Source organism: Misgurnus anguillicaudatus, chromosome 12 (genome assembly GCF_027580225.2).
Source record: "Misgurnus anguillicaudatus chromosome 12, ASM2758022v2, whole genome shotgun sequence".
In the NCBI taxonomy this organism is placed as follows: Eukaryota; Metazoa; Chordata; class Actinopteri; order Cypriniformes; family Cobitidae; genus Misgurnus; species Misgurnus anguillicaudatus.
In genome coordinates, this window is record NC_073348.2 from 41170393 (window position 1) to 41185090 (window position 14698).

The 14698-nt window shown below is 39.9% G+C and overlaps 2 protein-coding genes across 3 annotated transcripts; both read left to right on the forward strand.

The window, feature by feature from the left end:
• The first annotated feature begins 108 nt into the window (after nucleotides 1-108).
• Nucleotides 109-8246, forward strand: vaspa (vasodilator stimulated phosphoprotein a). Its single transcript, XM_055207338.2, has 13 exons — nucleotides 109-218; nucleotides 1713-1884; nucleotides 3932-4112; nucleotides 4264-4333; nucleotides 4415-4700; nucleotides 4785-4924; nucleotides 5206-5254; nucleotides 5364-5397; nucleotides 5915-5966; nucleotides 6055-6126; nucleotides 7397-7469; nucleotides 7550-7607; nucleotides 7696-8246. The coding sequence occupies exons 1-13, from the start codon at nucleotides 214-216 to the stop codon at nucleotides 7731-7733; spliced, it is 1230 nt and encodes a 409-aa protein (XP_055063313.2). The 5' UTR covers nucleotides 109-213; the 3' UTR covers nucleotides 7734-8246.
• Nucleotides 8247-8555: 309 nt separating this feature from the next.
• Nucleotides 8556-14344, forward strand: akt2l (v-akt murine thymoma viral oncogene homolog 2, like). Of its 2 annotated transcripts, none has more exons than XM_055207336.2 (14): nucleotides 8556-8737; nucleotides 10283-10379; nucleotides 10457-10585; nucleotides 10762-10873; nucleotides 10961-11111; nucleotides 11192-11323; nucleotides 11399-11464; nucleotides 12063-12131; nucleotides 12208-12330; nucleotides 12657-12785; nucleotides 12943-13157; nucleotides 13231-13318; nucleotides 13394-13496; nucleotides 13639-14344. In XM_055207336.2, exons 2-14 carry the CDS (start codon nucleotides 10334-10336, stop codon nucleotides 13716-13718), a joined length of 1443 nt encoding a protein of 480 aa, XP_055063311.2. In that variant the 5' UTR covers nucleotides 8556-8737; nucleotides 10283-10333; the 3' UTR covers nucleotides 13719-14344. The 2 variants fall into 2 exon arrangements, with proteins under 2 accessions (XP_055063311.2, XP_055063312.2); XM_055207337.2 differs by lacking the exon at nucleotides 8556-8737 and adding an exon at nucleotides 8860-8882.
• Nucleotides 14345-14698: the final 354 nt, after the last annotated feature.

Consider the following 14698-nt stretch of genomic DNA (forward strand, 5'->3'; position numbering starts at 1 on the left):
TTGATATGTTTAAAGAGTTTGTCATGTATTTATTTCCGTGTATAATCATTAAGTATTGTGTTTTAATTGGCTGATGAGTGTTGATAGTTCCTCGTTTAAAAACCAGGAAATATATTCACAGCAGCGGATGTTCACACGCGCGCGCACACACACGCACGCACGCGCGCGGATGATGGTGTTCATTAGTAACGCGTGAATCGATCTCGATCTATAATGAGGTGAGTTTTTTATTCTGTCATATATTTACACTCATGAGGTATTAATAATAATAATATCAGGTGTAAATGTGTCTTTATAAAGCTGAGGTGAGAAACTTTTATATAAAACTGTCATTAAAGTCTTCAAACTCTCGTTTTTTACCAAACATGAGTGCATATAAACTCTCATTTAGTCGTTTAGTTTTATTATATAACGTTTATTTACAGTTATATGATCAGGATTAATCAACATCTTACAACTGAACTCGTGTGAGTTATTGTCTTGAGACTGAGCTGAGATCAGAATGAATAGAAATGTATCCGTTAATATTCATACTCGAAACAATATTATCATCTGATGTAACAGTAAGTGATGTTAAAGGGATAGATAGATCACCCAAATATAAAACTTCTGGCATCATTTTCTCTTCCTCATGTTGGTTTAAACCTGTATGAGTTTATTTATTCTGATGAACACAAAAGAAGATATTTGATAAATGATGCACACAGTTAATGGTACCCATTGAACCCCATTGTATTTGTTTCCCTATCATGAAAGTCAAAGGTTACAATCAGCTGTGTGCTTAATACCATCATTTATCAAAATATCTTCTTTTTGTTCATCTGAGAAATGAAATTCAATGTTATTAAAGGGTGAACTGTAACTTTAAGGAGCTTTGATGTGAAACTGCATTCAGTGTGTGAGAACTAAAGTTGATAACTTTAATAATCAATTTGAAGTCATCAGTTCAGATATAACAGGAAGTTTCTATCTCACCCAGAAATACACACACACACACACAGATAAAGCCGCAAGTAAACCATTGCAAGAAATGCACACAGCTGCATGAGACTCTGACAAAACTTCATCTAATTTACATAAAGAGTCAGAGAAGAGCCAATACGAGTGTGAGATCTCACCTCAGTTTTAACAGACACTTGTGTTGATGTGTTTCCTCTCTTATTGCTCTCACATCCTCTTCTGAACTCATTTAATGACCATCTTTCTCAAAAGAGCTTTACTTCACTTTTTATGATTGTTTGCAGGATTATTTCAGTCTGTGTACTCGAATAAAGTCAGTTCCTCATCCGCCGACAGTTAAAAGACACAATGATACCTTCATTATTTTCATTTCTGTTTTATCACATTCTTTAGATGGTTTTGTTATTTAAGTGGGATTTTATTTTGTCTGATGTTTTTTTGGTGGTTATTGTTTTTAGAAGTGAAGTTTTTATCAGCGGAAGTCAATGATTGTGTCACATAAGTTGAATTGAAATGGTTACAGAAGAGGACGGACGAGGTTTCCCACATCCTCCTCACGCTCACTGGCTCTCTGTTTAAAACTGCATGTGTACATGAGCTCTTATTTAATGTTTTAGATCATCTGCTATGGTTTTAATGTCTTTCATGTCTCCGAATGAAGTCTGATCAGATGCAGCTGATTTCACTTCCTCATTTTCTTCTTACTGCACTTTACTGTGTGTCTTTATCTCAGCAACTCTTTGTGTTTGCAGTGAGCAGAGCATCTGTCAGGCGCGGGCCAGCGTCATGATGTACGATGACGCCAGTAAACGCTGGTTACCGGCCGGTTCCGGTCCTCAGGCCGTCAGCAGGGTCCATATCTTCCAGAACCTCAGTAACAACACCTTCAGAGTGGTGGGCCGAAAACAACAAGCCGACCAACAGGTACACACGACACGATGACTAGAGATAATGCTGTGTGAAGTGAAGTACAGTGCGGTGGACGGAGGAAGTTGACGTTTTTTTGTCTCTGCATGATTTTGTTTCTGTGCATGTGTGTGTGTAATTTTAAAAAGCAGAATAAAGTTTTCTAGAGTATGATGTGTTTAAATGTGTGAGTGATGTTCTCACCGCAGGTCTTACAGTTTCTCACACTTCCTGTCTGCAGCTCAGTACCACAAACTCATTGATCAGACCATTTCATGCTGGTTTCATTTGATTCAGATGTTAAAATCATGCCAATATACATTTCTCATACACTGACAGTTTTATGTGCAAACACTCTGTTGAGCTGAAGTGTTAAAGTGGTGAAGTTGTGTTTATAAAGGTTTGCAAAGGCTGCATCTTATGATAAATATATGAAGAGTTCAGGTGCAAAACCCTCAAAGTCAGTGGCGGCCGCGCACAAATGTGAAGCTTGTCAAAACATGTATTTAGCACAGCATGTGCACGTATGTGCATCATTAGGGATCGACCGATATGGATTTTTCAGTGCCGATGCCGATACCGATTTTTGTTTCATCAGCCTAAGCCGATGACCGATACAGGCTGCCGATTTTCTTGAGCCGATATTTGGAGCCGATACTGCTTTTGCTCACTCAATTTACATCATAAAAATTATGTAAAAAAATGGCATGTTGTTAAAAAGAGATGTTATTAGTCTGGACAGTTCTTACATTCATTTTAGTCTAGGACTAGTCTAATCCCTGTCCGGGAAACCGCCCCATAGAGAAGAGAAATAAAAACCAGCTTTGTTCAGCTATTAGCTGTTAGGCCGAGCTTTCGATGTTGTCATGGAAAGGTTAATTGTTTTTAGTCACATGACCTGCAATCGCTTGCGGGTTTCAGCACTCTGTCTGTAAATAATGGCAGAAAAAAATCGGCGAACATGGCAGCCACGTATCGGCCAATGCCGATACACATAAAACTCGCAAATATCGGCCCGATATATCGGCTGGCCGATATATCGGTCTATCACTATTCATCATGATAAAATATGTATTTGGCACGTCATGTAAACTTTTGTGCATTGCGCATCATGTCAAGGTATGAGCCTGCTGCAGACGATGATATAAATAGACATTCACGTTTGCCAGAAACTCACTTAATCTCATGTGTAATGTTAGGTGAGTGTCTTGTGAGTATTTTGTGAATGTGAGCGTCTCTTTTATCATAAATTCTTTAGACACGTCTGCAGCATGCAGATATTTTGACATGACACACGATGCACATAGATTCACATGACACAATGAACACATATTTTGAATTCCTGCCCCTCTCCTGCCGCTATACTGCTGAGTGTGACTTTTATGTTTAGGTTGAGTAATTTCACTATAATGGTGATAAAAGGTTATTAGTCAGTAATTGAAATGCCTTGTTATCACAAATGTTCCTTTAGTCATTTAATCACAATTTAATATATGACTGTCAAGTGCATGCAAGCGTTTTTGGCAAATATCTCCACTTTTGAAAGAAGTCTCCAGTCACTCGTCACTGTCCTTTCTGAATAAAGATAAAAGGTAACTGAAGAACTTCTTAAACGTTAAACTAGCATATAGCATTAACTCAGCAGTCACAACTTTGTTTTTAGCATTGTAATAACATTGTAATTAATGTGTAATTTAATGTTCATCTGGACAGTTGGTGTTATGTTGTGATTGGTCTGTTTTTCAGCGGTCTTTTGAAGTTTACACAAGAAGGAGGAAACAATTGTGTTGAGGCTCATGATGTTTCATTACCATGTACACAACTCTTATTATTAATCTATGGCTACATAAATACAGTTTTACATTATACGGCACCTTTGACAGACAAAGAGTTATATATGAATGGCCTGAAAGGCCGGGATTAAGCGTATTTGAAGCGAAAGTATTTGATGAATGTATAATACGTGCCGAGAGCATTCAGTTATTATCGTTATTTCATTTTTAGTGTTTAGAGGCTTTTGCATCTGACTTTTATTTGAATAATATGATATTTTTTATTGTTTTAGGTTGTCATTAATTGTCCTTTAGTAAAAGGCATAAAATACAATCAGGCAACACCGACGTTCCATCAGTGGCGAGATGCACGGCAGGTTTGGGGACTGAACTTTGGCAGTAAGGAGGATGCAGCACAGTTTGCTGGCGCTATGGCGCAAGCGCTTGATATTCTCAGCGGTCAGACAGATACAGGTCAGATCATCAGTGTACTCCTACAATTACAGACAGCTTGTTCTTATACCTCTCAATGGTAAAGTGTACACTTGGCAAGAGTTTGATTTCTTAGGTCCTGATTATAAGTTCAATGCTCTCCACCTTCATCCTGATTCTGTCTGTACGGCAGGTGCGTGTCCTCCTCCTCCTCGACCTCCACAGAACGGCCCGAGCGCTGAGGAGTTAGAACACAGGAGAAGGTATAAACTTCATCATCACTCACACACAGATCACAGCTGAGCTCCATCACATCACACACATCTCTCTCGCTCTCTCTTCAGACAGGAGCAGCAGGAGAGAGAGCGACAGGCGCCGGCCCCTCCTCCGGCTCCAGCTCCAGCTCCCACCTCTGCGCCTCCTCCACCTGGACCTCCACCTGCTTCAGGAGCCCCGCCACCACCGCCGCCTCCCCCGCCACCTCCTTCTGGAGGAGGAGGACCACCCGCTCCCCCTCCACCTCCCTCTGGAGGAGGAGATGGCGGAGGAGGAGGAGGAGGTGGAGGAGGAGGAGGAGATGGAGGTCTGGCCGCAGCGCTCGCTGCAGCTAAACTACGCAAAGTAGCCAAGGTCAGTAAGATGGAGTTTCTCTTCTAATGAAAGAATGCACAGATCTATCAGCTCATCTCTCATGTTTATGTTGTGTATGTGCAGGATGAAAGCGGAGCACCTACTCCTGCAGCGAGTAGTGGTGGTGGTGGTGGTGGCGGTGGAGGTGGTGGTGGTGGTGGTGGCGGCGGCGGCGGTGGTGGTGGAGGACTAATGGGAGAGATGAGTGCTATTCTCGCTCGACGGTCAGTAAATAGTTGTTTTTCATTTATGTATTAGAAACTAATATTGGATTCATTCTTTTCTGAACCTCCGGCTCCTGACCCTCATGTGACTTTATCCTCATTTCCAGTATTTTGGCTAACAGCTTGTGCACATTATTAATTTGATGTTTAGGGTTCGATACATAAATGCAAAGTGGTAACTCGCCTTAATAATAATATAGCAGAAAACAGCAGTGCACCATGAGCGTTTGGTTTATGTTTGTGTTTATAATTATAAATGTACCAACTTCTCTCTATTACAGAAAAAAAATGTCCGACAAGCCAGCAGTGAAAAAAGAAGAATCGACAAATGTAAGTCTGGCTGTGTGTTTTAATAAACATGTGTGTGTGTGTGTGTGTGTGTGTGTGTCAGATTGATTTTCTGTTGTGTGTTAAAGTGATTTCTTCATCCTCTTCTCAGGGGGATTCAACTCAACCTGACCCCAAACCTGCAGGTGAGAAGAAAATGATTAGATAAACCACACCACACTTCCTGATTAATTGTTATTTATAGTAGTGTGTAGGTTCTACGCCGTAGGTTATGCATAGGCTTTGCATAGCCTGATTTAACAACACAGCCTTTCTATGCGGACAACAAGCGCTGTGATTGGTCCACTAGAACCAATAGTGGTCTTCATAGTAATTTCCACTTGTGACAGTAAGAACACAGATGGGCCAAGTTGAGGAGTGATTCAACTCAAACAACAAAAAGTCGCTGTCTATTTAACTCCATCATTGCCATCTTCTCAAATGATAAACAACAATCTGCTGCTTCTTTGGCATTGCACTGCTACTGTGGGTTACACGCGTGGATGCTGCCTACTAGTGGCCTGCGTGTGTAATTGCACTTTGACGATATGTAAACCAATGCGATGAGGCGACACCGCAGGACCTACGCATAACTATAATGAGCTCTTTACTTTCAACACCACACGTTCTTCACCTTAAATGTCCTTCATCTTTTCTATTCAGATAAACCAGAAGCTGTCAAGAAGCCTTGGGAGAAACCTTCTTCAGTATCGCGGTAAAGTTTGGCATCACCGTGTTCACCTCTGTGTCTGTACGTTCTCTGAAACAGTTTGTTAAAGATTTGCGTTGTGTTTTATTAACAGTGTGAATTCAGCTTCAAAGAGTCAAGACACCAAGAGTCCAGTATCTCCTTCCACTGGCGGCACATTGAGCAGGTACTGTACTTTACACTCTTTACTCTTTATATTAATGAATGTGTTTCTCTTTGATCATGTTTGTAGGCTGTGCTTACAACCTCAAGTACTCCTTCTAAATGCTTACTGCATATTAAAAATATTAGAGACACAAATGTTCATCTAAACTTTATTTCATTGTGAAGTTTCATTCTTACACTAATAGGTGTAGTTTCTGACATATAATGAGTTATGACATGAGTTATCTCCTCAATTAAGAGAAAACGCTTTCCTGCCAATGACGAGTTTTTACGTCAATCCATATTTCTGCTATTATCCACTAGGTGTCGCTCTTACCCAACTTATAAAACACCAAAGCATCCACTGATCCAAAAACAGTAAAAACTCTGTGTATGTTTTGATGCTAATAAACGCCCTTTACAAAATGCAATTATCTCAGCTTTTTATTAAAAATTTAGTATTTTTGTGCAAATAAAGAGCAGTGTTTGTGGTAACCCTGGTATAAGATTAATAATTGACCCTGGTCCTCTGAAGTTTTTTGAAAATAATGCACACGTGCCGTGTAACTCCACTTCGTGTCTTGCCTAGGGCTGTCACGATTATGAAATTTGGCTGACGGTTAATTGTCTAATAAATTGTGACGATTAATTGGCTGTTTTAGGGCTTTGACGTTTAATTCTAATACATTTTTTTGTTTGTTCATGAAATAATGTTTCGCACATTGTTGTGATTATTTGAATTAAATCTTTTGCAAGGTTTACCTGGCAGTAAATATTAATACACATAAGTAATTATTTAATGAATATATCTTAAAAAAACTGAAAAAAATCCCTAAATTTTAAATTGCTGCTTTGGAAATGTATATTTTACTTTGCTTATCAAAGTTTTGCAGCATTTCTTTAAATGCTGTTTTTTCATTATATTAAATGGCTTTGCAATGTATTGCATTACACTCTCAGTCAAGGAGCGCCATTAGATACGGTCTCATTTATACAGGCGCTGCAGCTCCCCCTTGTGTTTTTTGGAGAGATATGCAATCATTGCGGTGATCTGAAATCATCGAAATGAGGTCAAACAATCACAATGGGATGATTATTTAATCATTGTGATAGCCCTAGTCTTGCCGCATTAACGCCTTGGGTGTGCATTTTTTCAAATAATCGAACGTCCCGTCGTCAATTATTCTTTACATAATGTATGTTTATATATTTAAAGAAAAAAAATGTCTGTAAGGCATAAAATCATAAAAAACGATTTTCACATTGTGTGTGTGCGTCTGGTCTTTCTCCAGGACGAGGCCGGGCAGCAGCGCAGGTGATTCGGCTGGAATCAAAGACTCTGCAGACATGGAGAAATTCAAACAGGTCATTCAGTGCTGCAAGAAACCTAAGATTCATGATACTGTGTCTTTACATGAAGTTAAAACATGTTTGTTTGATAACAGGAAATCCTAGAAGAGTTTCGTAAAGAGCTGCAGAAAGTCAAAGAAGAAATAATTGGAGGTCAGTTGAGTTCATGGAGAGAAATACAGTGAAGTTCCTCCTTTAACACAATGACTGATGTTATGTTATGTTATGTTGTCATCCACAGCTCTGCTGGAGGAACTGCAGAAGATCAATGTGGTGTAGCTGCGCAGACCTGTTTCACACCTGACACACGGATGAAGGAAGCTCTGATCGCAACCACAAACAGAACAGTTTCATTCTTGTGATCTCAAAATCACACGCTTGCCTTTATTTTTATTGTTTTATTCATGAAGTATCAGGCTGAATATGAATGTACTCTATTAGAAGTATTTTAATATACCATTGTGTGTTTTAATCTCAGCACATTTCGTCTTGTTTACGTGTAACTAGTTCACTTTTTTTGCGTGTGATAATGTGTCTTTTTTATTATTTTCGAAACTAGTTTACATGTTGTTTACATGTTTAAAAAGAGGAAAATGTGAGGTTCTATATAAGAGCAAAAGTATTTTATCTAAGTTGAATGACATCATGTTTAATATGATGTATGAGTGATGTCAGAGGTTTGTGTGTATGTGAAGCTCTTGCGTGTTTGCAGTGTGTGTTTGTGCTTTAATGCTGTTTCATCACCAGCACAGTGTATGTCACTAACAATAAAATACTATGGTTTTACCATGATTCATGTAAGTTACAGGCTTTATGATATTATCAGCAGAGTACAGAACATACATACAGAATAGTAAACATGCATTATGGTCATAACAAATAAACAAGAAAACAAAAGAAAAAACATAGGCTACATTAAAAAAAAGAGTATGAGTGCGTGCTGATTATGATGACGTAACATGTCATTGATTTACAGACTGTTCTCTGATCCGCTGTGCAAATAAAACCGTTTGGTTGTGTAAATACTGATCTCAGAGCAGCGCCTCCCTACCTGTGTAACCGCTGAAGCAACGGACTGAACTGATCCGAGAGCAGCGAGGGCGGGGCCAGTGACGTCGCTGCCGCTGAACTCTGGACGCGAGCGTGTTGAATTCGCTCTCGATCCGGATCAAGACGCGATAAATGAAGCGATAAACGCGCTTTACATCTGAGATCTGAAAAATGATTCGCGATTCATTCATTGTTTGTGTGGAAACGAACGCGTTAGCACAGACAGCAAGCAGGTAGTTTGCATAAATCACTAAATTAACTAGTTTAACTAGCGGATTTCTCTTTGTTCTCTCACATTTTTTAAACTGTATTGAAGCGTTATTTGACTTGTAATGATGTAAAGTGAGTTGTGTGTTACCCAGACCCAAAGTTCACATGGTAAGTTTGTTTGTTCAGGTAAGTTAGCTTAGCTTCATCTAATAGCTTTACATGAGAAACTAGCTCACTGCTTGTTAACATTTTATTGTGTCATACAAAGTGTTTTCTTTAAGTGAGATTCTGACAGTAATGCTACATATTTAGTACCTAAAAGCTACAGCCATGGGGTTTTTTGGTTATGTACTATGTGTAATACCATGGTATACCTTAGCGTATATGTAACACTAGGATTTCAGCAGTAACAACATAAACAAACGGTTTTCGTGGAACAAACGTAACTTCCGGTAAACTCCGCTAATAATCAATAACAACAGAGTCCTTTTAGAGGAGTTTATTTCTGATAACAAGATAAATAAACAACACTTAAATTACAGTTTAAATCATAACTAAAGCTTATCAAAAACGACACTGACTGAACTAGCGCTACTGTGTAAAATGTGTTCTATATAATCTATACAACTACAGATCGGCTGCCAAACCTCTCTTCGCATAGCGCTGATCCATGATCACCATCTCCCCTCGCCTTTAAGAAACCAAAATATTTGTTATTTTTTATTTGAAGAGGTTGTTCCAGAGTTTAGTTTATCCACTAGCCTGATCATAAAACAAACAGAGACCAGATGTTAAGTTCTGTCCAGACGCATAACCGTGTCAACCCGGGTGTCTTTAAATTAATGAAACCGTCTATACGTCAAAGTGACGTGAAATAAGGTCTGTCTGACTTCATGTTGGGCTGCGCAGACTGATCGACGGCTGACTTAAAGCAGTGCATGCCGGTTAGACATTTTGATTCTGATGATCACTGATGACAACGGTCAAGTGCATTTCATGTTTAATCAAACCTTCAGTTCCACTAATAAACATTATAAATGTATGTTTTTATAACAGGTAAAACTCCTTAATATGCATAAATATGTTATATTGTGCCATGTAAATAATTAAAAATGAATGTAAGTGGAAGACAAAACTCTTATTTGTATTTCAATAATTTAGGCATATGTTTCTTGTTATTTTCAGACATACAGTATCTAAAATATTCAATATAAATTGTTTCAGGATGGAACTTTTATTAAATGAATAGTTTTTTGACAAATTCACCATCTAATCACCTGATTCGCGATAAAAAATAAAACACGGCGCACACGTCACTATGGCAAGCAGCAGGTGTCCGACTTGACGGCTGCGTCTTTAACTCCTCATCTTTAACTGTGCTAGCGACAAACCACATCGATCGGTTTGTGCAGTGCCGCGCCGCATGAACTCGAACACACTTCTTGTTTTCTGATACGTTACTGTAGTGTGTTGGGAAGTTAAAAGGCCTGCAAACAGTGTGTCATCTGCATTGAAAAGATATGAAATATTCTGGAGCAAACTTTTAAGCTTTGTTTTGTGTTTTGAAGGACTTATTAAAGGGACGTGTCTGTCAATCAGCCCTTTAGCCCCGCCCCATCATGACTGAGGTTACTGTGGTAAAGGAAGGTTGGCTCCATAAAAGAGGTATAGCACATAATCAATGCGCCGCATGTTCTTACCAAAGTAAATGATGAATATGATTAATGGTTTTTGGGTGACAGGTGAGTATATAAAGACCTGGAGACCGCGGTATTTCATCCTGAAGAGTGACGGATCGTTCATCGGCTATAAGGACAAACCCGAGTTAACCGATCAGAGCTCAGCTCCACTCAATAACTTCTCAGTGGCAGGTTAGTCCATTAGCAAATCATTACAAGGTGTTCACAGCAAAAGAAGTGCAAATCAAATACATTTTTAATTGGGGTATTTTTAACATAAGTATGCCGCATGTGAAAACCTCTCATGTGCATTAATATTCATCGATTCATTCATCACTCGTGTTAAAACAGTGACTGTGACTTTCCAGAATGTCAGCTGATGAAGACGGAGCGACCGCGACCCAACACCTTCATGATCCGCTGTCTGCAGTGGACCACCGTCATCGAACGAACCTTTCACGTGGAGAGCAGCGAGGAGAGGTGAACGCAGACCTCGTGCACATTTCACACGCTTTCAATTCTAATTCATTCTCATCATTCGATCCTTTCCACTCGTTCACTACGAAGGGATGAGTGGATGTCCGCTATTCAAGTTGTGGCCAATGGACTGCAGGCGCAGGGAACAGAAGAGCCGATGGAGATCAAGTTTGGATCACCTAACGACAGCGTCGCTCTGGAGGACATGGAGGTGTCTCTGTCCAAGTCTCGCTCAAGAGTGGTCGGTGTCTACAAAGCTTCACATCTTCTCATGACGTCGGCGTACAGTGGTGGTGATGATGGTTTGTGTTTATTTTGTAGACGATGAGTGACTTTGATTATTTGAAGCTGCTGGGGAAAGGTACGTTTGGGAAGGTGATTCTGGTGAGGGAGAAAGCCTCTGGCATGTACTACGCCATGAAGATCCTACGCAAGGAGGTGATCATCGCAAAGGTAATGAACATCACATTTCTGTAAGTAGAATTAGACAGATGATTTGATCTAGAGATGATGTGTTTGTGTGTTTAGGATGAGGTTGCACATACGGTCACAGAGAGTCGAGTGCTACAGAACACCAGACATCCTTTTCTGACGGTCAGTGTCTGTCTGGTCTGATCTGTCTGTCTGTCTGTGTAGAAAAAAGACTGAGTGTGCGTTCACACCAGACGCAAATTAAGCGAATAAATCACGCTATTGGTGCGTAGTTGAACACTTGAACATTTTAAGTGAAATTTGCATAATTTCCACATGTAGTATAGATATCAAATTGAGTAAAGCGGATTAACTTACCAGATTACTTGTCCGACCTCCTCACTAACTTCCTTTTTATTCCTGTTTCTATAAAAGTATGAAGATGTGTCGTACAGCTCTGGGTGTCCACATACAGCCACGACGATGATTTTGTCCTCCATTGTTGTTTTGTATTTCTGCCTCCGCCCGCTATGTCATAACCACGTCACTACTAGAGCAAGCTCCTGATTGGTTAACCTGGCGTGAATATCTGCCAAAATTCCGATTTTTCAACTCGCATGATTTGTGATGTCTATAACGTCTTTGCATTAACTTAACATGTAAATCGCTGACACCTAATGCTTCAATATGCGTCTGGTGTGAACACATCATGAGAGCGTCAGTGTGTATATGTGTAAACCGTATAATGTTGAAGTCATTTCTGTTGTGTTTTGTTGTGCAGACATTAAAGTATGCCTTTCAGACACACGACCGCTTGTGTTTTGTGATGGAATACGCCAACGGTGGTGAGGTATGTTCTGTTTTCATCAAACACTGTTCTCATGAAACATCATTGTGTTCTGTCATAAGCTCTTTCTCTCTCACAGTTGTTCTTTCATCTGTCACGTGAGCGTGTGTTCTCGGAGGACAGAGCCCGGTTCTACAGCGCTGAGATCGTCTCGGCTCTCGAGTATCTTCACTCACAGAACGTCGTCTACAGAGACCTGAAGGTCAGACTCGCTCTTCTAATCTAATGATAAGATCAGAGGTTGATTTCAATCTTTCACATGAAATTACTCAAAGATCAAGATTATATTTTCACAGAATGTTCTTAACGTTATCTAGGATGATTAGATGTAGAAAACAGTAAAAATGTGCTGGACATGTGACATCACTGCTACAATAACAAATCATCTAACATCTCTCTGATACCACTTAGAGTTTAGTTTCTGTTGTTTTAAAAATTCTAGTTTTATTTTGTGTGTTGACCATTTAATGTCAAGAAGTCTTTCGACAAGTAAATGTAGTTATTTTTTGTTAATGTTGCCATGTTTAGCTGGAAAACCTCATGCTGGATAAAGATGGACACATCAAAATCACAGACTTTGGTCTGTGTAAGGAGGGAATCACAGATGAAGCCACCATGAGGACGTTCTGTGGAACCCCAGAGTATCTGGCACCGGAGGTACCGAACAGCAGCAGAACGTACAAATCACATAAATCATCACATTTACTGCACCTGACAATCGATTAGAGAATCAGATCTGTGTGCTGTCTTTGCTGTTGAAGTGACTGTGTGTGTACGGTACCGTGTTCCCGTATGATGTCACGTGTGTCCACAGGTTCTGGAGGACAATGACTACGGCCGTGCGGTGGACTGGTGGGGTTTGGGAGTGGTGATGTACGAGATGATGTGCGGACGACTGCCCTTCTACAATCAGGATCACGAGCGCCTCTTTGAACTCATTGTGATGGAGGAGATCCGCTTCCCCAGGAATCTCTCACCCGAGGCCAAATCTCTGCTCACGGGCCTGCTGAGAAAAGACCCCAAACTGAGGTGCGGTCCCCTCCACCACATTACTCTTGCAGGGATACAATGACTGTATTAATGCGATTCTGATTGGCTGCAGGCTGGGGGGCGGTCCAGACGATGCTAAAGATGTAATGGCCCACAAGTTCTTCTCCGGTATAAACTGGCAGGACGTGCTGCAGAAGAAGGTAATTGTGACATCACGTGAGCGGTGAGTTCATTCGATGGAGATTCTCACGGTGACGTCTCGTTTCTTTCTGCAGTTGGTTCCTCCCTTCGAACCTCAGATGACATCAGAAACGGACACGCGCTACTTTGACGACGAGTTCACGGCTCAAACCATCACGGTTACACCCACGGACAAACGTAAGTCTCCATTCGATCCCTCTTATGCATTTACTGAAGCCGCTGGGCGAACGACTGCATGTTTCTGGACTCTGCTTTCATTGACTTCATGTTAAAATAAATAATCATCATGATGTCCTGTCTTCTGTTTTTGCTCTTCTAGTGAACCGTCAGGATGTGGAGGATGCTGTTCAGTGTGCGCACTTTCCTCAGTTCTCATATTCTGCCAGCATACGAGAGTGATGACCGCTTGAATCCGGTTCACACAGAGAGAAGATCATCTCTGAATCCCAACCAGCAGCCGAAAGAGCAATAACAGCAGTGACCATCCCATCATCATCATCATCATCATCATCACTATAGAAACCAACAGCACTAAAGATTATTTTGGACTTCTGCACCGAGTGAATGAAACACATTGAATAATGCGATCTGGAGGGTGGACAGGTGCTGTCAAATGTGATGACTGAAGTTTGACAAACACTGATGCTGTATTTAAGTGTCATCATTGTCATTATAATCATACATGCGGATTGTATGTTTTGATCTAATTATTATGGCAATTATACCATATTGTGTGAGCACAAAAACACAAGTTTACACAAAACAACACTATGCTACAACATTAAAGACTTTTCAGGCAGCAGTGTGTTTCTGGCTCTTAAATATGTGCAACTTCCCGTCAAAAACTCAAGCTGTTAGTTTCAACATCTACACATGATGATAATACAGTTTAACTAGTTTGAAAGTTTCCTGTGGACATGCATGATAAACATGTCAAGGACTCATTCTCATGTAATCCTCCTGTCGTCCCTAAGTTTGCAGCACTACATTATTTCTTGTGTCATAATAAAGCATTAAACACATCAGACATCATCCTTTTGTTTTCAATTATATATCAATGACAAATATTAACCTTTATGCACTTGTGTAGGGATATAGTTTAATCAGTATGGGAGTTCACAACCTTGAGCTAAACTAAAACCATTTCTGGTTAAACTCTTCTCACCTAAACATGTTAAGAACCCAAAATAATATTACATTCAACATCAATATTTTTACATTGCGTATCAGAAAACACATTTAACTGACAGACAATACGTTTTTTTAACTGGCAGTCACATTGATAACTACTAACATGACAATAATCATTGTAGCAAACAAAGTACAAAATATTTTGAAGAAAACAAAAATAAAATAAAAAAGAGAAGGAAATAAGGTAT

What these genes read in the sequence shown, in the direction of transcription:
- vaspa (XM_055207338.2), top strand. An exon ending in ACTGGCGGCACATTGAGCAG is followed by an intron (nt 6,127 to 7,396) that starts GTACTGTACTTT and finishes GTCTTTCTCCAG; the next exon opens with GACGAGGCCGGGCAGCAGCG. An exon ending in CAAAGAAGAAATAATTGGAG is followed by an intron (nt 7,608 to 7,695) that starts GTCAGTTGAGTT and finishes TGTCATCCACAG; the next exon opens with CTCTGCTGGAGGAACTGCAG.
- akt2l (XM_055207336.2), top strand. Translation starts at nt 10,334, where the DNA reads ATGACTGAGGTTACTGTGGTAAAGGAAGGTTGGCTCCATAAAAGAG. An exon ending in GTGGAGAGCAGCGAGGAGAG is followed by an intron (nt 10,874 to 10,960) that starts GTGAACGCAGAC and finishes TTCACTACGAAG; the next exon opens with GGATGAGTGGATGTCCGCTA. An exon ending in CCAGACATCCTTTTCTGACG is followed by an intron (nt 11,465 to 12,062) that starts GTCAGTGTCTGT and finishes TTTGTTGTGCAG; the next exon opens with ACATTAAAGTATGCCTTTCA.